We start from the raw sequence: 23,358 nt of genomic DNA, 5'->3' as shown, positions 1-23,358 counted from the left end.
TTATTCGAATAAAATGAATAGCTGTTTTCATAAGAGAAATATTTATGAGAGGAAAAGTTTAAGAAGGGACAGCACACAGGAAAAATCTATGCTAATTGGTGTTAGATGTTACTAGATTTTGTGAGCAAATAAATCTAGAGTTCTCGTAAAACTGTCAGTTGATAGGACCATTCACAGATCCTCAAAAATAGTTGCCTCTTTTTCTCATAGAAGTTAACATTATTTTCCAAAAATATCCTGTTACTACTCAGAAATAAAGTGCTTGAAAAGCATCACACTAAAGCATCTCCAACATTTTTTTTCTTTGTGTGACAGGTTGCACTCCTGGAAAGAACTCCCCCGAACCCATCCAAGCAGCTGTCGCCAGCTCTGCCTGACTCAGTGTTTAACCCATCCTAGGGCACGTGCTTGACTCCTATAAGAAATTGTTCGTAATTGTAGGTGCTCAGCAATAACTGCTCCATTCAGGGGCCAGTAGCCCATGGGTGGTAGGCCACTGGTTGGTATTTTTCTCTTTTTAACTTAAGCCACATTTCTGTTTTATCCATTGGTCTTTAGTATATTGTGCACCTCAGCTAAATAAAACTGAGATGGTTTCAGGCCTCAGATTATAACCCTTTATAGGAAATCCAGTCCACAATAAAGTTCTTGTGTATTTAATGAGTTCCCAGAACACGGTGAGCATTTGAAAAATTATATATAATAAAACCTGTTTTTTAAAAAGAGAATATTGTGGAATTCAGCTGATGAAGATTCAATGGTCAAATATAAACATGGGCAAGTTATTAATTGCTGTTTCCTTCAATTAGGAAACTAATGGAATCTATTTCAAAATGCATGTAATATATTTAAGACAGTGCTTGGCACATACTAAGTATTCAGAAATACAGTAAAATATTCCCCTTGTTTGCCCATAGGTTGGGTACTTAGACTTTAAGAACGAGTCCTCTGTGAATGTCTCTTTAGCCCTTCAGAGAGGACTGTCCCCTCCTAATGCCTTCTCCGTACCTGCCTCTATTTTGAGACTTATAACTCTGTACACACTTGTATTAATCAGGACCTTTTCAGTTCTATAACAAGAACCTAACTAAATTAGCTTAATGAAAAAAAAAAAAGGCTTACTGGCTAGTGGAATGGAACGACAGGCATAGTTCAGGGTAGAATCTTTGCTTTTCCTTCCCTCTGTGTGTGGGCTTTTCCCCTCAGACAGCAGCTTTCCACGTGGGACAAAATGTATCTATGGAGTGCTCCAAGCTTATGTTTTTAGAGCTCAGCTGAGCTTGGTTCACATGCTTAGCCCCGGAGCAGGGAGTCTATACAGTATGTCCAACCCCAAAATACAGGGGTTAATGGTACCACCAGGGCCATGTAGAGCAGGGAAGGGTGGTTCCCCAAATACAAAGGACAGAATTTTTATCAGAAAGAGATAAGGGACACTGGGCAGGCAGAAAAAAAATGATGTCATGTACAGAAATGATTCTTGTGTTTCTAAATTGTGAACTCTGTGGGCATGGAGATAGTGCATTCATTCTCTCTCATAATCTGTAAGCACACGGTATCTGCTTATTAATGGAAGTAGGAGTCGTAATCTGAAACAAAACAGGTGGTCAAAGGAGGCCTCACTGGGAAGATGGTATCTGAGCAAAGAGCTGAAGAAGGTGAGGGACCAGCATGCTGTATTTGTTGCAACTACAAAACGAACATAAATTACATCAGGCTTTATTCAGATTTCAGCAGTTCTCCCCTTAATGTCCTTTAACTGTCCCGGGATCCAGTCCCAGACACCTTTTGCTCTTGGCTGTCATGTGTCCGTAGTCTCCTCTAGCCCCAGTTTCTCTGTCCTTCCGTGTTCCGTGACCTTGACAGTTCTGTGGAGTACTGGCTAGGTATTTTGAAGAATGCCCCTCAATTTGAGTGTATCTGATGTTTGCATCTCATGTCTAGACAGGGGTTATTCTTTCATTGTGTGCTTTTTGTATGGTTGTTTTTAGAAAGAATACCACAGGGGGAGCATGTTTTTTGAGGTCAGAAGAAAACATTCTGTTTGCTAATGGGAATGATTCACTAGAAAAGAGAGATGTAATGATGTGGGAATGAGAGAGAACCGTTGTCAGAGGAATGCCTCTGAGCAGACAAGAGGAAATTGGATTTAGAACCCAGGGGGAGAGACTGGCCTTAGATGAAAACAAGGACAGTTTATTCGTAGTTCAAAGCGGGGCTGGCAGAGCTTACAAGCACAGATGATGCATTCGGGAGAGTGAGTGTGTGGTAGAAGCCTATGCACATTTTCTTTTGATTGTGCATCAGTCTTCTATTGCTGTGTAACACACTGTCACAAATGTAGCAGCTTAAAATCATCTGTTTTGTTATTTCGGTTTCCATGAGTCAGGATACCTGTCATGGCTTAACTGGACTCTGCCCAGGCTCTCGCAGGTGTCTGCTGCTGCTGAGGACACAGCTAAAGCTCAGAGGCCTGTTCCCAGCTCACATGGCTGTTAGGGGAACTGATTTCCTTCAAGCTCTGGACTCATGGTGGTTTGTTTTTTCAGGCCAGCAAGAGTGTCTCTAATGTCTGAACTTCTTTTAAAGGGCTCACCTGATTAAGTCAGCCCAGGGAGCATGAGGATTTATCTGCCTTTGGATTAATTTAGTTTCAACCGATTAGGAATCTCAATTACCACCTCCTAGTCCCCTCGCCTTTGTTAGATTCTGTTAGAAGTTATAGATCCTGTCCACACTTTAGGGGCAGAGTTCACACCAAGGGTATAGCTCATTGGGCATCATCTTTAATTGCCTCTACTGTTTTAGTTAAGTAGGAAGCAAGATCACGAATTGTTTAGACAGAGAAAGAAGGGGCAAAAAGAATGAAATATACCTGAGAATGAGTGTACCTTTTGGAGCTAAACAATCTCTTCAAGATTTGTAGGGCTTCTCCAGCATTGATTCTACTGTCTTAAAATTTATTGATTGATGGTTTCTGACCCATTCAAAGTACCTGAGAGACTTTTAAAATAGGTTTTCTCTTATATTTGATATTGAAAAAGTCTGTAAGAAATTTGAAAACATCTCATAGAAAAGCTATCAGGTGGATGTAGGCCACTTAATCAGTTGAGTGCATTAGCCTTTGATAATCTGTCTGTTTAATGGCCCCTGTTTGAATTCTCATGCTTTGGAGAACTAACTGTTCTTCCAGAGGACAGCACTGAAATGCCACGTTACCCCTGCGTGATCCTGCTAATGGCACTTCAGAATTGTTTTAGTTAAGTCATTTTAGACATAACATTTGTCATCACTGTGGATCCAGTTGTCAAGTATTAAGTTATCAGTTCTTTGAAGGAATACATTTTGCACGGGTGTGGGAGGAAGGGATACATTTAATAAAGCCTTACAGTGAAGCTCACGACTCACCTTTGAAGAGCAGGAGTTTTAAGTATGCTATTAAATATCTGTGACGGGCAGTTAAGGGAATTACCAGACAGTGAACGAAATGTGAGCTTGCCAAGCAAGGATGTTCCTGTAGATTCTGTCTTTCTTCAGTAATCTTAAAGGAACAAGTTACAATTGAAGACTGAATGGAAGAACCTGCTGTTGTTGCTACACAACTGGTTTTTGCTGTTTTCATTCCTTTGTTGAGACTCTATCTTCATAAGCTTTTTAGTGGGTACATGTTCAATACTTCTGTCTCATGGTCAAGACAGGATCAGAGGTCATGGATGCTGACAACTGATTTGTTTTATTGTCTTTTCCCAATGACTGTATCTACTGCCTTGTCTTGATTTATAAGCAAAGCCTGGAAAGCCTAAATGTGTTTTGTGGTTATCTAGGAATAATACAGAAAATGTCGATGTTAGTTTTGGTGAAGAAAATCAATTTCGTATAGTTTACTTCAACACACAGAATTTGAACTTTGAAAAAATGATTTATTGGTCTACGAGGAATTATGAATAATGGAGAAATGAGGCTGGTATTCAACACGTGGTTTTCTAAATCTTAATATTGTTTGAAAAGCAAGTCGATATTTAGTTTTTAAAAATTTCTGGTGCATGTTCTGTTTTAATAGCAGTGTTAAATTTAGCAAAACATTTAATGGAAAGAGGATAGGGATTATGCAAATAGCTCAGAAACTATGACTGTCTCAAACATTCTACTTGCTAGAGTAAATGACTGATTAAAAGTCTGTTTAACTGGGACACTTCTAGAATTTCTGCCATTACTATGTTAAATCAACAGCAATAACCTTACTTTTAGGCAACAACAAGCCTTTTTTGTTTTGTTTTACAGAACTTCCCTGAAATTGATTTTGTGTGAAAGGCTCATTAACCAACTTATGAAATAGAATTGTAATTTTATTTTAAATATTTTAGTTAATAAATATAAAAGGAAATTGCATATATATGCCAAGATTATTTGGCTACGACCATCAAGTCATGGAACACATCTGCAATCTTCTTGCAAGTAGCCCAAGAGGAATAGAATAACAGTAAGAAATATTTATAAACACAACCCCCTGAGTAGCATTGTTTTGTATATGCAGCGCTTCATATGAATCTATGCTCAGTTCAAAGGGCATTTAATTTGCACCGATTGTGCAGGCACTGAGGCTACAAAGGTAGAAAAGACACACTCACTAATTGGGGCCAGGCTTCAAAGCTACAGGAAATGCTACATTTCGTTCAACTTAGCGTTGGAACCCTGACCCTGGTTTTTTGTTTGTTTGTTAAAACTTGTGTGTCTATTACATTGTTGGTTTTTTGCTGTGTGATATATTTGATATTCTTAAAGAAGTGTAAAGAAAGATATTCCCTACCCTCAAGGTGCTTATAACAGAGAAAAAGATACTCCTGGTATAAAAGCTTCTCTCAACAAAAAGTAGTAAGTGGTAGAAATGTACACTGAGTGCCTAACCTGTGTGAGTGTAGGAAAGCGTTGGGCGTAGGGAACTATTTCCAGATAAGTTGACCCTCTAGTAAAACGACAGTTTGTTTGTTCAGGTCTGTCTCTACTCAGCTGTGGGGCATTGGCAACTTCCTAACGTGTAGTTTCTTTATAAAATGAACAAATAAAGGCTAGCTCAGAATGTTGGATGAATATTACATAAAGTAACATACAACACTTAATATGGTGTTTGAAACACAATAGATACTTATTAGAAATATTATTTCCTTTCTTCCTTCGCTTTTTCATCTTCCTCCCCTCTTTCTAGTAGGAGCAAACAGCAGGAACCATGCCAAAGGTATCACACAGGGACAGCAAACTATCTTCAGGTGGTTATAAAATAACTAATTGTATCTGGTGATCCCTCTGAAGGAAAATTGTAGAAGAGTGTTTTAAGAAATAACCAGGAAATGAGACAATCACTGTAGGCACAGAACAGTAATGTGGCATTTCTATACCTTATGAAGAAGTTTGTGCTTTATTCTGTAGGCCACTGGGAGAATGACCTTGACTCTGACTTTAGAGACTAATTTGAAATCGTCAACACTGAGGTATGTAAACTAGTTGAGAAGATAAAATGGGCCAAGTGAAAAATGATGTCCTGGATATAGTCAGATAGTACCGATAGAGAATAGCATAAATATTTAGGAGATATCTATGGGGGAAAGGAACCAGTACTTAAATGTTTAGTGGGATTTAGGGCATGAGAGTGTGATAAGGAAAAAGAATGACCCCAGGTTTCTGGTTGTGTGGTTGAATAATGTCATGAGTTGACGTAGGGAAGAGAGAATCAGGAAGATGAGCTATTCTGCTACTACTGGAGGTGGAATTGTTAGTCATCTAGTAAAGATATGCTTCAATCTATAAGAAATTGCCAAATTGTTTTTGAAAGGAAATATTTTACACCACCACCAGAAAAATACAAGTTTTAGCATAGCCATTTGTATGAGTGTGTAGTTAGTACCACATTGTAGGTTTTTAAAAATATTAATATACAGAAAACGTAACCTCTTTTGTGTGCATGCGTATTGGGTGAGGGGGGACTGTAGAGCTCTGTGAATTTGACAAATGTAGTCAGGTAATCATTGCCTCAATCAGGATACAGAATAGTTGCCTCACCCCCCAAATTATCTTGTGCTCCTCCTTTGTAATCAATCCCATTCCCATCCCCTAAACCCTGGTGGCCACTAATCTATTGTGTGTAGAATTTTGCCTTTTCCAGAGGGTCATAAAAATAGAAATAAAGTATACTTAACATAATGCATTTGAGACTTATCCATGTGGTTGCATGTATCAGTGTTGTTACTTTTCCCCACTGAGCAATAATCTATCATATGAATGTACCAGAGTTCATTTATTCCTTTGCCCACTGAATATTTGGATTGTTCCTATTTTGAGCATAAAATTGACAGAAATGGCCTTTATTGAACATTACCATGTTTCAGGACTGGTTTAGGTGCTTTATTTGTATGAACATATTTAATATCCACAACAATGATATCTGAAAGGCAAAGATTAATTAAAGCCAGAGTGGATGACAGATGTTAATTTTTTTTTTATCCATTGGCCAGCAACATTCGGACACGGGAACACGTGTATACTCGTGACCGGTCAGCAAGGTGTAAGGAACATTAGGAAATTTGTTCTCGATGCATTAGAGGCAAGATGCTGATAAATATAATGTTCATTATATTATAGTTTCCTCTTTATAAGAACCTTCAGAAGGAATTCCTCTTAATACCAAGGCAGCTATATTTTTCTTGAGAAATTTGTCTCTTGAACTATGGACGTTACACAATGTGTAGATCATTAGATGTCTTTTCACATTGTCTACTCACAAGCTCAAGAGTTAAATTTGTGAAGACCAGTATTGCAGGTTTCATTTACCATAATAATTTAGTTTGCATTTAATGCTGGGCTCAGTAAGAGTATCCCTGTCCATGCTCAACTTTTCACTGAGACAAACTGTCACATTCTGTATTCTAACAAATCTCTAACGTCTTCTTTGAAACAAAATAGGTAAGAAAGGCAGGTAAGTTAAGAGTAAGAAAGATAGAAAGGTTCACAGGCAGGAAAAGGCAGGAAAGGGCAGGAAAGTGGGCTGCAGTAGAGGGGGCTAGAATTAAACCCAGTTACCTTAGTTTTTTCTTTTCTGCTTACTTGCCAGGCTTCACAACTGGATTCAAACCTAATAAGCAACAGAATAAAAGCATCCCAGGTTCTTCTCAGTGAATATAAATTAATTCAAATCACTATTCAAAGGCCAAATTGGGAGGAATAATAGCGAAGACTGGCTAAGAGATATGAACCTCACTTTTGGGGGTGCTTCAATTTCTGATCTTGCATTGGGTCAGACCTGAGGAAAGCTATCGCATAATCAGAACCCTCATAAATTCACTTCACTCACTTGCCTTTTATTGTTATGTATGTGGAATTTATCCAATCATCATCACAATGGCTAGTCATACAAAATCCTCTTCAGTGTTATAATGTTGAGAATATTTTCATTAAGTTGTACATTCTTTGTACCAGAGGTCACAAATTAGTGATCCATGAAATGAATCCAACCAGAAAATGTTTTTTAAACCTTTGCAATATTTGCCAACATGTTATAGTTAGAAAAACTTATGTACACACACAACTTATATACATCATTTGAGTGACTCATCGTTCCAAAGGGCAATACGAACAGGAGCTGTTAGCAGCTACTACTTTTAGGTGAGAGTTGTCCACTGTCCCTAGGACTCTAGAAGAGTCTAAAACCAGAAGCATTTATCTACATTACCTGACAGGCTCCTGTAGGTTTTTGCATTCTGACCCTAGGTATAAGTAGCCTAGGGTCATTTTAAAATGTATCAACAAAGTGGAGTTTGCCTCATATAGGAAAGGGGGTGCTCCTTTTCTGGCAATAAGACAATATAATATCTTGCATAACCACTTAGAAGTTAAATACCGAATGTGTGGTCAAGCATATGTGCTAGGACTGTATGTGCATTTTTAAAATCCCATCACTCATTATTTACATATTAATTTCATAATTATTTGTTGTGGAAAAATGCTTCAAGTCCTTTTTCAAACGCATCAGAGGAATACACACACTCTAATAAGAGGGAACATTACCTAAATTCTATTTAAGAATGATTTGAGTTAAAAAAATGAAATGAGAAAATAATGTATATTAACACAATATTTTATTTGGGGATTAACTACAAACACATAATATTCATATGAGGAAAAATAAAATAGAATTTGAGCTCAGCTCCTCTTCATATCATTGTCATTAAATATTTTTCTTACAAAATACCTAAAAAGTCAAGAGCATAATTTTCAGGAATGCACTTTAATTAAACAAATATAGTAAAAGAGCAATTTTTCAAGAATATAGCAATTGGATTTGCAATTAACTTTTTACATGTAGTCAAAGATTAGACTGCACAATTTTAATATTTATAGTTTAATAGTCTGCAACGTGCCTAATATAAGTCTGGGTAACTTAAAAACGATCTACAGTACAGTAGTATTCAGTAAGTATGTATTTAGTATGTACAAACAAAAAGTGGTGGCTCCTAGGTGACTGTGTTCAAACATAAATTTCTTAAGTTTACTACATGCATTACAATTGAATTTCTTCTAAATATATATTTTTATTTTTCATTTGTTATTTTCAAGATCAGCGTCAAGACCACATTACATTAGATAAACTGGTGATACAGTGGTTTGATAATGGCTTTTGTAAAACTGACTCAAAATACTTTTATGCATAGGCAAATTATAATGTATTTATTTTAAATGTTATTGAGTGGCTGGAGCTTGTCACTTTATTTTGTGTTGTTTACAATGATCTTTGCTCAGATTTCTATGCTATTCTTTCAAAAAGTCAAAAACAAACACACAAAAGAATGATGATACAATCATATACCGTAAGTAGAATCGTATGTAGAATTCTTACCATGGTACATCATTGCTTTGTGTCATGAAACAGTTATTCCAGTGGAAGTTTCTAAAAGGCCTTTTATCTTTGTTTAAATGTATTGTTTATTTTGTATATAAATTGAGAAACTTGAAATTCAATATATATAATTCTTTTAAATGAAGTCTAGAACACTCAATAGAAAAAGTGCCACTGTTTTGAGTTTGGTAAATTTTAGATCTATGACTATTTGCTTATTAGATCTCAAATTATTTTGTCTTTTGATGTCATAAATTAAACAGCAATAGTATAACAACAAAAGCTAATCACATGACCCTTCACTGATACCTGGAATAGAACAGCACAACTACTAAGTTTTTTGATTTGACTAAGAATAAATGAGTCTCTGTAATTAAGCCAAAGTAGTAATGGAATTTTCAAAACTAATAGCCTTACGTTAGGCATACAGTAACATTTAGCCTTTAAGTGGATGGATACATAACAAAGTGAGTATAAAATTTAATTTGAAGTGCATTTTTTAAAAGGGGACTATGTGAGCCAAAAAAAACCCATTTTGCTTGTGGCTAAGTCAATTTTTATTGTGAAATTTTAAATATTTATAAAAATAACTAAAATTTTGCTGGTCGTAAATAAAGTGTATAGCTCTGTACTGTGGGACATGAGGGTGTTGACCTTAATTCAAAATTTGGAGATAGATTTTCAAGCACTCTTTCTGCAGGCACTACAGAGTTTAAGAGTGGTCACAGGAATTAAATCGAATAACTGATTAGTTTGAAAAAGCACAGTTATGAACTTAGTAGATTGTTCAGGTGGCTTGTTACTTTTGCTGTTTTGGGGGAAGATCAATTTCTTAAAGGATTTCAGATCTAATACAGGATTTTGCCCAAAGGAAAAAATAACAAAACACCTCCCAAATTAAAAAAGAAACTTTTATGTATCACTCAGATCTACAGTTTTAAAAGTATGTAACAACTAAAGATATCTACTTTGTAAGTGCTGCATATCTCAAATAGAGAAATTATACAGAATGTGACTGAATACTACTTTTTCATCTACTGATCAGAAATTAAATAACATTTCATAAATAGAAAGGAACAGATTTTTAAACCTAAGATACAATATATTTCATGTATGCTTTTATTAAATGAAAGTTAACTAATCCATATAACAAAATAGTCGATTACACACTCTTAAACAAAAAAATGTTAACATGAAACCAATACAAACAATAATAGCAGTTCTTGACAGTGCTAGTCCTTATAGGGAGCAATGAAGGAAAAATCTGGCTTCTACACAGTCAAAACAATTGGACTGATTAAACCATAAAATAATTCATTATGACTCATGCATTGCTATATTACACTGCTTTTTCTTTTAAGTTATTTTAGTTTACTGAATTAAACCTTTAGTTTTAAAATTAGGAAATCATTCTTTGCTCTTATTACTTGTGATCATAATGATCTAAACTGGTACTAGTCAAATGAAAAAGGCAGCTATAATGAATACCTGAGAAAGATTGAAAGCATCCCTCCCTAAGACTAACAAAACTATTAGCTAGAATTCCTCCTAATAACTGTTTTTTTTAAAAAAGGAACATGATATTCATATAATTATAAATTAGTAAACCAATATGTGATAAGGCTCTGAACATTCTTCCCTCCATAGTAACTTTCTGCAGCGAAGACAGAATCTGTTTTATATTACTGCCATCTGACGGACCGTCCCTGGCTAGTTAGGGTGATGTGCTGGGAACCACAACAAAGGTCAGAGGTAAACTGTGCTGTAGGAGATTACCTATTTCTGCAAGAGGAGCAGGACAGGAAGTGGTGGTATCCAAGTTGAGGACTTGCTGACTGCGTTTTTATACATTCTCCATCTTAGAACTATTTCATAAAATTAATTTTCTACCATAGTGGGTTCAAATATACAACATAAACAATGACAAAAATTCCTTGGTAGTAGATATTTCTCTAAGTAAACTTTAACAAAACATGGTATGCTATAAAGTATTATTAGGTCTGACATATTTAGAGTTTATCTCTATGATAATACATAGTGGCAAACTAAATATAAGAAAAAAAGTCCACAGGTTATATCTATGAGTGTTCCTATGAAGATGCTTGGTTATATCAATCAGTATCGTGTGTTTTTTTTCCTTGTAACTTCTTATAGAAAGTAGATTATTACTATTATTACTAATTTCCTGTGGCCTGATCATTCTCTGAGAAATGGCAAATTCTAAGTTATAAACATATTATTTTACTTCAAAACCACTTCTTAAAAATAAAATTTCAACCTCTGATGGGCTGTCTTATGATTAATTCCACTGCTAATTTGTTTGAGACTGTTTTTAAAGATTTATACGCATTATTGTTTAATATTATCCTATTACTTCTCTTGTGAAATAATATTCATATAATAATATATATATTAGACTTTTTACTACAGTTCTAGTTACAAATATTAACTATAATAAGTAATAGAATATATTTTATTCTCTAGTTTTTAAAGAGATTTATTTTTAGCATACAGGTGATTAATTTGTCACAATATGACAAACAACTGACCACAAATATTTAACCTGACAGGGACAAGAAAAGTACAATGTTTTTAAATTAGAATATTATTACTCACAATAACTTAAAATATTGTCTTTTAAATAAAACATTAAGTTTAAGACTTTATGATGGAAATAAACTTCAGGAATGAATTTAAGGTATAAAAGAATTTTCATTTCTATGTCCCTAAAAAACTAAAAAAAAACAACAAACTCTAAGTAAATGTTCTCTATTACTTTTGGTAAAAATAGCTTAAAATTGTAGAAGAAGGCAATCCAAAATTAGTATCAACTTTTTTTTATCTAACAATTGGTCTCCGATTAAACTGAAAAACATGGATAGAATAAGAAGTTAAAGACTGACAAGGTCCTTTAAAAATGATAACATTTTGGACATTATATCTTCATAATAATTGTGAAACAACTATGTTTTCTTACTTGAGAAGCAATTGTTAACTTTTATAAGAGAACTTTCTATAGCTTCTGAAATCTGGGATTCGGTATTATAAAGCAGAAACATTAGACATGCAAACACCTAGCATGCTACAGGTAACCAAACATCTGCAAATGATGACACATGCTGTGCTGCAGAAGGCAGGCCTTCCCAACACAATACGGTTCACAGTAAGGTTTAAGGTATAGGATTTCATTTTTGTTAATTATTATTAAAGAGTTATAAAGAATCCAAACACTAATACCACAAAGTTTATTGAATCACCGAAAAAATTTAGAAGTGACGTTAACAAACACACAATCCTATTTCAAGTAGGATTTAACTGTGAACTAACAACTTTATGTAATAAGCATTTATCTTTTGTGAAATGAAAATTAAATTGCTAAGAAAGCAGGATTTCAATTTTAGTCAGAAATTTAGCAGATGATGGCACAAGGAATGTTTTTTGCACAATTTTCTCTCAGTGCAGCATTGTGAAGGGTGTCAATGACAACATTACTCCCTTTAAAAAAGTACAAATTATTTTTATAAAATAGTAACAATGCATACTGATTTTGACAGTTTTCTTTCCATAACTCAAAATAAAAGGCATATACTGAAATTAGGTGATTTATGTAATTATTAAACTTAATCAGTGCATTTAGAAGCAGGCAGCTAGTGAGCTAATGCATAAGTTTCTCTTTCCTTACTGTATTTTTCAGACCACTTGCGAGTTAGTTCTAGATAAAGACTTGGTTTATGAGGCCGGTAATCCAGGTACACTGTATTACCGGTTCTTTTGGGCACAGCCTTTTCAATCTGAGTTCCTTCATGCCACTCATTGAAAGAGGTGATAGAAATTATACTGGGGTGGGCTTGGAGTGCGGCATTCAGAGCAGTTTCATAATACTTCCCATTGATTCGGTTCCGAGTGTTTTGAGTGTTCCATGGACGGATGCTGGTATCTATGTATCCTGGGCCCACACTTGGGATAAACATTAGTTGGAACTGATCACAAAATAACTTTAGCTTAGCCCAATTCTCATATGATGAGCCATAAGTAAAGCCATTTGTGGCAAAATATGTGTAAATGCCATTAAACCCACTTTTAACGATATCATATTTATGCCTGTCCTCTACTACAAGTGCAATAAACAATGCATCATAAGGAGAATTGCGAATGCTCCAAGACCCTGAGATGGTTAACAGGTTGGCCCACTGTTCAGGCTTTGTAATATAGGAATCATAGACATAAAACATAGGAAGAGAAATGCCGCTCTCAGTCTTGTGCCTGTAAAAGGCCGGATGATTTCCATATCTAGAATACGAACACAGGCAAAAATGAAATAAAATTCACAGTTCATTTTCCATAGATAATAATTATGTACTAAAAAATGAAGGTAATCAGTCACTTATACAACTGACTCCCCCTCCCCACCTTCTTTGGGGAGTCAGTTATATAATTATTAAAAATGCATTTTAATTCCATACATTAAAGAAATACTAGATACATTAAGAAACTACCAAACAAGAAATTTTCTTATATTGAGGTCTACAAATGATGACTAACACTATGAAAAGCCCATTTTCTACATGAATATATAAACTTCACTGTTGTATCAGTGGTAAATGGCCCACTGTTGCTGCCAAGTTTCTTTGTAAGAGGTATGGCATCTGTCACAGACTGTTATCAGTAATACCCTTGAACAAAATGAAACTGTGTTAATAAATTCTTTACTTGTACTCAGACTAAATATAAATGAAAATATTAGATGTGGGTCCACTGCTATAAAAGCAGTTCACATTTCATAATCTGAACCTTCTTTTAAAGAGACAAAATTCTGTATTCATATGATTTGAAGAATAATATTTATAAATGTCAGTATAAAGATTTCATAAGTAGCCTAAAATACACATAAGTTACTAAAGAACAATCTTTAATTATTCATACAGAAAGTGAACTGTAAGGAACTTCAGAAATGTTCTTCAAAATGACTTCAATATTCACTACAAAATTAATTGATGAACAGAGAAGGAACTCACTTGTCTATAATATATATGACATTTCTGTACATGTTTTGATCATCTCGATTCCTATATGGCTCGATGTGAAAAGTGACCTAAAACAAAAATATTAGAGAAAAAATTATCTATGATATAAAAGTATATCCCATATTTTAAATTAATCCCAGGACTTAATAACCTTAATTTAAAATGAATACTTACTGAACACAGAAGTTACCAGAGAATTTTAATTGTAATAACATTTACTAAGAACTTTCTCTGTTAAATAATATGCTTAATTTTTTATACATTTTACCTCAGTTAATTCTGATGATGCTATAAGGTAGTTTCTATTACTATCTTTATTTTCTAAATGAGGCAATAAAAGTAAAGATAGGTGCTGTAACCTGTCACATCCAGTCAGCTGGAGACAATAAAGGCAATCTGAATTCAGAGCCCAAATGTTTAACCACTGTGAAATACTTCTTCCTGTATGTTTACTTCTTATAAACAATAAATGAGAAGGCCTGGCCCCCATAGCTCAGTTAGTTAGAGCATCATCCCAAAACACCAAGGTTGTGGGTCTGATCCCCGGTCAGGGCATATACAAGAATGAACCAATAAATGCGTAAGTAAGTGGAAAAACAAATCCACGTTTCTCTCTCTCAAATCAATAAATAAAAATTGAAAGAGAGAATAATTCAGGATATATTCTATATTCAGACATTATCTGTTTTTTAAGAAAAGCACAAAAGCAACAGTAACAACGAAACTCCAAAACAAACCATACTCAAGAAAAATCTGGATTCTTTTTTCAGATGTGATCATTAAGTGTACACTTAAATGGAGTCAACAGCAAATGCCTTTAAATGACAAATTCTTCTATTTAACTAAAACAGCATTTTACAAAATAATGTGTGTTTAATTTGTACTATTAATATCCACTAGTACTATAAACGGCAATAATTTTCAGAACGCTCATTATTATTGACATGATTTGTTACTTTCTACAGTAGAGATACATAAAAGTATTTTTTAAATACTGTGCACAGAAGACTCCTTTTTTTCAAATCAGTAACATTAGTAACAAAAATTTCAGGTGTTCATTATAATTCAACATCTGTATGTGCTCCCCACAAAAAGTCATTTCCAATTTTACCATACATTTTACTCCCTTTGACCCATGTTGCCCTACCTGTACCCCCTTCCCCTCTGGTAACCATCAGTCTGTTGTCTGTATCTGAGTTTCTGTTTTGTTTTATTTCCACACGACTGACAGTACTATGTTGGATAAAAGTGGGCATTCCTGTCTTATTTGTGATCTTAGAGAAAAAACTTTCAGGTTTTCATCACCAAGTATGCTGCTAGCTGTAGGTTTGTCATATACGGCCTTTATTATGCAGAGGTACTTTCCATACATACTAACTATATTCACAGTTTTCATCATAAATGAATGATGTACCTTATCAAATGACTTGTCCATCCACTGAGGATCATATAATTTTTACCCTTCATTATGTTAATGTGGTGTATCATGTTGAACCATCCCTGGAATGAATCCCACTTGATGAGGGTGTATGATCCTTTTAATGTACTGTATTTGATTTGCAAGTATTTTGTTGAGAATTTTGCATTTGTATTCATCATAGATACTGGTATATAGTTTTCTTTTTTTGTTATTTTTGCCAGGTTTTGGGATCAAAGTGATGTTGGCCTCATAAGATGTGTTAGGAAGCATTCGATCCTGTTCAACTTTTTGAAAGTGTTTGAGTACATATTAAGTCTACTTTGAATGTTTGGTAGAACTCACCATTGTGAAGCCATCTGATTCTGGACTTCTGTTTTTCTTGAGGTTTTTAATTACTGTTGCAATTTCTTTGCTAGTGATTGGTCTGTTTCAATTTTCTATTTCTTCATGATTCGGTCTTCCTAGGAAGGTTGTGTAAGTCTAAGAACGTATCCCTTTCCTTTCAGGTTGTCCAATCTGGTGGTGAGCCTTTCACAGCATTCTTTTATGATTCTTTATGTTTCTGTGGTATCTATTTTAACTTCTCTTTCATTTCCGATTTTGAGTCTTCTCGTTTTTTCTTAGTGTGTGCAGCTAAAGCGTTGTCAATTCTGTTTCTTTTCAAAGAACTATTTGATCACTTCATTGATCTTTTCTATTGTCTTTTTAGTATCTATTTCCAATGCTTTTAAAGGAATTTTTCATCTCCTGGAATTCTTCAGCTCCAGATTTCTGCTTGGTTCTTATTGAGTTATAATCTCGTTAGTAAAGTACTCCTGCTCATTCATTTTATTCCTGAGCTCACTGAATTGCCTTCTGAGTTTCTTGTACCTCACTGAGTTTTGTCATGATGGCTGTTTTGAATTCTTTATCATTTAGATTACAATCTTCCATGACTTTGAGTTTGGTTACTAGAGAATTATCCTTTTATTTTTGTGATACCACGCTACTTTGTTCATGGTGCTTATGGACTGTTCCTCTGCCAGTGCATCTGAAGTAGTGAACACCTTTCTTATTTAGGTATCATTTTGATTTTAGCAATTAAGCAGGTTAGTAATTAGAGATCTTTCTTTTGTTTTTTAGTAGATGGTGCTCTACATAGCACAAAATGTTGTTTCCTCTTCCCTGCACTACTGGTGCCTTTAGGGTTGCTGGTGCCAGGCTGCGACCTGTGTCTCTGCAGCTGGGGCAGTACTACTGTGGTCATGGAATCTGAGGCCAGAGTGCTGGCTGCCTCCACTGGGTCTGGGACACCGGGTCTTGAAGCACCACCACTGTGGTGGAGGGATGTAATGGGTGGGGGTGGAGCAGGGCTCTCGAGCGCATGTGGTGTTGCTGGGAGGCCATAAACATGTCTCCACTGCTGCTACAGGGCTCTCCAGAGGTGCAAGTTCCAGCCAGGGCTGGAGCCAGGTTCTCAAGTGCCAACACTTCTGCTGCCTCTAACCTTCCACAGGGTTGTGGTGTGGGAGCCACTCCTCTACCACATCTGTGTTCCCTGGGGATGTCGTTAGGCCACAGTGGCTGGGGAACTGGGGTAGAACCGTTCCTGTCCTTCCCCTCATTCTACCTCTCCTACAAATTCCACCACCCTCAGGCATACCACCTGGATCTCCCAGGTGTCCTAGTGTGCTAAGCATAGGAACCTATTTTTTTTTTAAACATATCTTTACTGATTTCAGAGAGAGGAAGGGAGAGGGAGAGAGAGATAGAAACATCAACGATGACTCATTGATCGGCTGCAGCCCGCAACCTGGGCATGTGCCCTGATCGGGAATTGAACCCCGATCTCCGGGATCCTAGGTCGATGTTCAACCGCTGAGCCACGCCCGGCTGGGCAGGTACCTATTTTGGATTATAGATGACTGACTACTTGTAGATCGAAGGGGAGATACAAAAAGGTTGTCTCATTCTGCCATGATGCTTAAAGATTCCATCTTTCTCACTAAAAAATTAGTTTTTGTTGATTCATATATAACTAATTATGGCAAATAAAACTATTTTGTATGTCCCTTCTAACTAATAGATTGTCATTTAAAGACAGTGGCATCTTTATTATTTGTTTAAGATCTGTAAGACAAATAACATAAGAATTTTAATTCTTATTACTAATTTTACTTGATTTATCAGTAGCCATTAAAAATCTTTATGGCAATCTAATAAACTTATTGATATCATTTTAAATTTAGGGTTCAGTCTCCAGAAAGCATGTATGGACTTCTATGCTACTACAATATGAGATGCCTTTGTTTCAATTACCTATTAAAGCAAAATGTATTTTTCTTTTTAACTTCAATTGAAAGAAGATTGGCAAGGGTATAGGTATTTTTATACTCTTAAATAATAAGGTTACCTTGAGTAATTCTTTTTTTAGATGCAGCATTATATTTTTAAATTATGTTTCCATTTTATATACAAATGATACCATATCTAAGCAAATATCCTGTCAAAATGAATTTGTTTTTAATGCTACAAAGCATAAATGGCATCCTTCTTTTGTAAAATGCAGCTCAATATATGTATAGTAGTTCAAACAGCCAAAATTAATAAGCATACAAAGTAAAAAATTTCCCTCATATATTTCAAAATTCTTAATTGTAATAAAATTACTCACAGATTTAATTAATGATGTGATCTGGTCACTATTTCTCTCTTTCACTTGGCAAAATGAAGTAGACCAATACTAAAATAAGTTTTAACATGACAGACTACTAGTTTACCACTGAACAATATAGGGGTTAAGGGTGCTGAGCCCCTGTGCTTTCCAAAATCCACATATCTTTCGACCCCAAAACTTAGTTGTTCATTGTTATCCACTGGTGACTGGTTCCAGAACACCTCATGGATACCAAAATTTGTGGATGCTCAAGTCCCCCACATAAAATGACATAGATCAAAGCATACAGTTGGCCCTCTGCATCTGTGGATTCAGTCATGGATCAAAACCAGTACAGGTATTTATTGAAAAATATCTGTGTATAAGTGGATCCTTGCAGTTTAAAGGTTCTTCAAAGGTCAACTGTAAATATAAAATCAGATGTCTGCCATGTCTCTAAAGAAGGGAACAAGAGTCATATAAATGTTCCCTTATTTCATGCTTCTAGTTTTAACCTTGCCAGTCTCTATCCTACAGCAAAAGTGAACTTTCTAATGTGAAAGTGATCCTGAAGAGTGATTTCAGCAACATGCTGGTATAAAACATTCCTGATATTTATCCCCCTTTAACTAGTACTTAACTCCAAGAGATCAGAGGAGTCTCGTCCACCAGTAAAGCCTGTAAGACAGACAAGCCTCTACATGGGCTAGGAAACCAGAGGAGCAACCAAAATGCCTAGATGCCTCTTGTCACTGCTGGACAAAAACTGGGTGAGTACAGATCAGACAGGAACTCACACATTAGAGAAAGAACTTGCAGAAGTCTCACCTTCCCAAAGGGAGACAGCAGAACACCACTGGAGAGGGTGGGGGAGAAAAATATGATTTGGGGCACAGTAGAGGCTGTCAGGGAAACTCTCCCAGCACCACACCTCTGCCCAAAGAAATACTAAAAAGTGCTGATTTATCTGGTGGAAGTGACCTCTCCCACAAGAAAAAAGGAAAGAAGTGAATGCCTGGATATCCCAGCTAGAAAAATCTTTTCTCTCTAGTAGCACTTGCTCTGTAACTGTGGGTGGGGGGAGGGGGAGGGTATTAGGAAAAGGGCAGATAAGAATTTCAAGTGGTGTTAAAGGGATTGTGGTCAGCAGGAAATCCTAACTGGAGCTGCAGGCACCCCCAATGCGCCCATATCTCCTCCCACCCTAAGTCAGCTCCTTGTATGGGCTGCCAAGTGGCACTATAAGAGCAAGGTCCACTAGAGAGAAAGCATGCCAACTCAGGAACCAGAGTTGAGCCTTAGTGCCACCTTACTGAAAAGTGGTTTCCAGCAGCCAGTCTGGTGAATTTTAAGAACCAGAGAAAACATAAAAGCTTAAACAAAAGAGGGAACAAGAAGAGTGGAGCAGGTACAGCTTCACAGATACAGAAAAAAACGTCAGATGATAGCAGCACCTCATCTGCTGAAGGAAATGAGAAAAGAGTTGAAAAGGGATCTACTGCAGCAAAGCATATTTACAAGGAATATGAAATTTCAAGGAAATATGGCATCACACACACAAAAAAGATTCTCCAGCAACCAAGCTCAAAGGTACAGAAATTCAAATTCAAAATAGCTAGTCTGAAGAAACTCAACAAGACAATTACATGAAATCAGGAATAAAAATTACAAGCAAAATGAATTCTTTACCAAAGCAAATAAAACTATAAAAAAGAACCAAAGTGAAACTCTGGAGGTGAAAAGTCAATGACTGAGATTAAGAATGCATTACAGAGCACATGTAGCAGGGCAGATCATATGGAAAAAAATAATTAATTTGGAGAATAGGAACTTTGTAATAACACAGAAGAGGGAACACTGATTTAAACAGAGCAAAGAATGCCTATATGAGCTATTGTTATTCATAAAAAAGACATGGAATAATTGGGGTTCCAGGAAAAAAAAAAAAAGAGAAGGGGGCAGACTGTTTATTTAAAGAAACAGTAGTTGAGAACTTCCCAAACGTGAGAGACCTGGACATACAGGTCTACAAAGCTAATTCTGTTATCTTAATGCAAAAAGGCCTTCTCGGAGACATAACTATGCATACAAATCAGTGATAAAGATCTTAAAGGCAGCCTGGTTAAAAAAGAATTCAAGTTACAAAGGAATCCCCGTTACGCTATCAGGAGAGAATGGAATGACATATTCAAAGTGTTGAAAGATTAAAATGGCCAGCCAAGAATACTTTATCCAGCAAACTTATGCCTGAGAAGTAGAAGCTTTCCCAGACAAACAAGATCTAAAGGAGTTTACTACCACTACACCGGCCTTGCAAGAAATGCTGAAAGGAGTTCTTTCTGCTAAAATAAAAACATACAAAAGTATACAACACACTGGTAAAGGTGAAAAATGTTCAACCAGACCTAGGAAACTGTAACTCTACATTAGTGTGATGTATTAACTATTCAACTAGGGTATAAAAAATAACTATAGTTACTATAAAGTAATGATACATAACAAAAAATTGTGATATCAATAATATAAAAGGTAAGAATAAAAGGGTACAGCTTTTAGATCAAAGACGTTATTAGCCTAAAATGCACTGTATACCTAAAACATATTTTATGTAAGCCCCATGGTAAACACATAGCAAAAAACTAGAGCAGATCCACAGAGACAAAGAAGGGTGGAATAGAGCATACTGCAGTGAAAAACCACCAATTTACAATGCAGGAGGAAGCAGAGACAATGATAGCATTAAAGTCCTTACATATTAATAAAAACTCTAAATAGAAATGGAATGAATTCGCCAAAAGGCAAAGAGTAGCTGGATAGATCAAAAGAATACCCTATATATGCTACTAACAAGAGACCCAGTTCAGATTTAAGGACACACATGCAGTGAAGGGATAGGAAAAATATTTCATAAAAGTGAAAACTGCAGTAGAACATCAAATTTCAGCATGTAAATTCAAAAGGGCAGAAAAATGAATTGTCCAAGTGGAAATTGTTAACTTTTTAACAAAACAGAGTATTTTTTTAAAGTATTTTTGTGTTTCTCTTGTTTTTTTCCCATTAAAATATCAACAGATCTATATTGACTATACTTATGCTGATTACATTTACATTTTTTACAAAATTGTTTCTCAGTGAGTGTCAAATACTTTTTTTATTTTTACTTATCATTTTGTTGAAATAAATATATCTTAACTCTATTGGGGGGAAAAAGAAGGTTCCAGTTCAAGATAGGAAGACTCTGAACTTGCCTCTTCCAATAGACACACCAAGTCTATAACTACATATCAAACAATTTCCTCTGACAAAAACACACACACCTAAAAACTGACTGAGCCACTCCTTCACATCTGGCAAACAAGAGGAAATGTGCGTTGGAGCTGGTAGGAAAGGCTGGGGCATAATCTCATCTTAAACTCCTCCCATGGCACAATGACCCACAATTGGGGGGAACTGGAAACCTGGAGCTCCTTCCTGAGGAACAAAAGGTTCATACCCACATTGGGAATCCTAACTTTCAAAACCAGCATCTGAAAGACAAGCCTCCAAAACATCTATTTTTAATGACCAATGGGGCTTGTCCCCAGGACACCCAAGGAACTATGGTGAACTGAGAAATAGCTCTTAAAAGGGCTTATGCACAGACTCACCTGCCCTGACGCCCAGCGCAGAAGCAATCCTTGGAAAAGTACCCAGACCTTATGTGAAAGAGACTCATTCACTAATTTTAAAGCACTGCTTTGTGAAAGAGTCCTGCTGGGATACTCTTGGGGAAAGGAGGTTGGTGGGTGCTATCTTTTCTATTCTTCTTCTTTTTCTCATTTTTAGGTGGTTACTGTCTCTGCACTCGATCCAGTCAGTAGGTGCCATCTTTGTGCTCTCCCACAGTAGTGCTCCAAAGTGACAGTATTTCCCAGACAAGATCTTCTACACACACCTGGTGCCCCACACAAGCTAAAGGAGTTCATCACTACAAAACCAATCTTACAAGAAATGTTAGAGAGACTTCTTTAAGCTGAATAGAAAGGGCACTAAATAGTAACAAGAAAACATTTGAAAGTATAAACCTCACCGGGAAGGGTAAATACATAGTAAAGGAAGTTGATTAATTACTTATAATGTTGGTAAGAAAAACAAAAGACAAGAGTAGTAAAAAAAACTAAAATAACTAGTTGTGTATACAAGATAAATAGATATAGAATATTACAACCAATACATAAAATGTGACAGGGGAGAGTAAAAATATACAATTTTAGAATGCATTCAAACTTATATTATAAACCCAAAATATAAAGTTATAAATACAAGTTGTTATATGTAAGCCACATGTAAATACAAAGCAAAAACCTAGAGTAGACACATACACAATAGATGATGGGAAAGAATCTAATGAAACCACATAGGAAGAGAGCAGAAGAAGACAGGAATGAAGGCATTACAAAACAGCCAGAAACAAAAAAAATGGAGATAAGTACAAATCTAGGAACAATTACTTTTAATGTTGACGGAGTAGGTCCTCTCATCAAAAGACAGAGAGGTTAAAGAAGGCAAGGCTGGGGTGGGTGGGGAGGGATTAACCAAAGAATTTACATAATATGCAGAATATGCATAATACGCGAATATGCATAATACGAGGACACAGACAGTGGTGTAGTGAAGGCCTGGGGGGTGGTGCCTGGTGGAAAGGGGGGAAAAAGGGAACATCTGTAATACTTTCAACAATAAAAACAGATTTTAAAAAAAAGGCCAATCTATATGCAGCCAACAAGTCTCACTTCAGATGTAAAGAATGACAAAATATATTTCACACAAATGAAACCAACAGAAAGCTGGGGTAGCTATAATTATATCAGACGAAATAAACTTTTTAAAACAAAGACTATAGCAAGAGGCAAAAAAGTTGCATAATGAAAAAGGAGTCAATCCAATAGGGGGTAAAGCATTTGTAAATATTTATGCACCTAACATAGGAGCACCTACATATAAAGTAAATGTTAAAAGACCACAGGGATTAAATAGACAAGAATACAAAAACAGTATGGGACTGTAATACCCTACTTACATCACTGGATAAATTAATCCAGACAGAAAATCAGCAAGGAAGCATCAGCCTGAAACGCCAGATCAGATAGACATAACAGATAGATGCAGAATGTTCCATCCAAAAGCAACAGAATACACATTCCTCTCAAGTGAAAATAGAACATTCTCTGGGACACATCATGTTAGGCCATAAAAACAGTCTTAAGGAATTTAAGAAGATTGAAATCACAGCAAGCATCTTTTTAATCACATGGTATGAAAGTAGAAGATGAAAACTGAAAAATTCACAAGTATGTTAAGATTAAACAACAAGCAAATGAACAAATGCTCCAAAAAATAAAAGGGAAATAAAAAA

General features: G+C 35.6%; 1 protein-coding gene across 1 annotated transcript in view; it reads right to left on the bottom strand.

Annotated features, from left to right (window-relative positions):
• Window positions 1–9,777: 9,777 nt before the first annotated feature.
• Window positions 9,778–23,358, bottom strand: part of MANEA (mannosidase endo-alpha) — a 29,414-nt gene continuing 15,833 nt past the window's right edge. Inside the window, exons 4-5 of the mRNA XM_087817516.1 lie at window positions 13,900–13,976; window positions 9,778–13,174 (exon numbers count right to left, since the gene is read on the bottom strand). Of these exons, the coding sequence (XP_087673642.1) occupies window positions 12,532–13,174; window positions 13,900–13,976 (720 nt within the window). The 3' untranslated portion in view covers window positions 9,778–12,531. The remainder of the gene's footprint in view (window positions 13,175–13,899; window positions 13,977–23,358) is intronic.

The sequence above is a fragment of the Miniopterus natalensis genome, chromosome 5, assembly GCF_054644295.1.
Source record: "Miniopterus natalensis isolate mMinNat1 chromosome 5, mMinNat1.hap1, whole genome shotgun sequence".
NCBI classification, from domain to species: Eukaryota; Metazoa; Chordata; class Mammalia; order Chiroptera; family Miniopteridae; genus Miniopterus; species Miniopterus natalensis.
The sequence above is the reverse complement of the archived record's forward strand: the minus strand, read 5'-3'. Positions and strand labels throughout refer to the sequence as shown.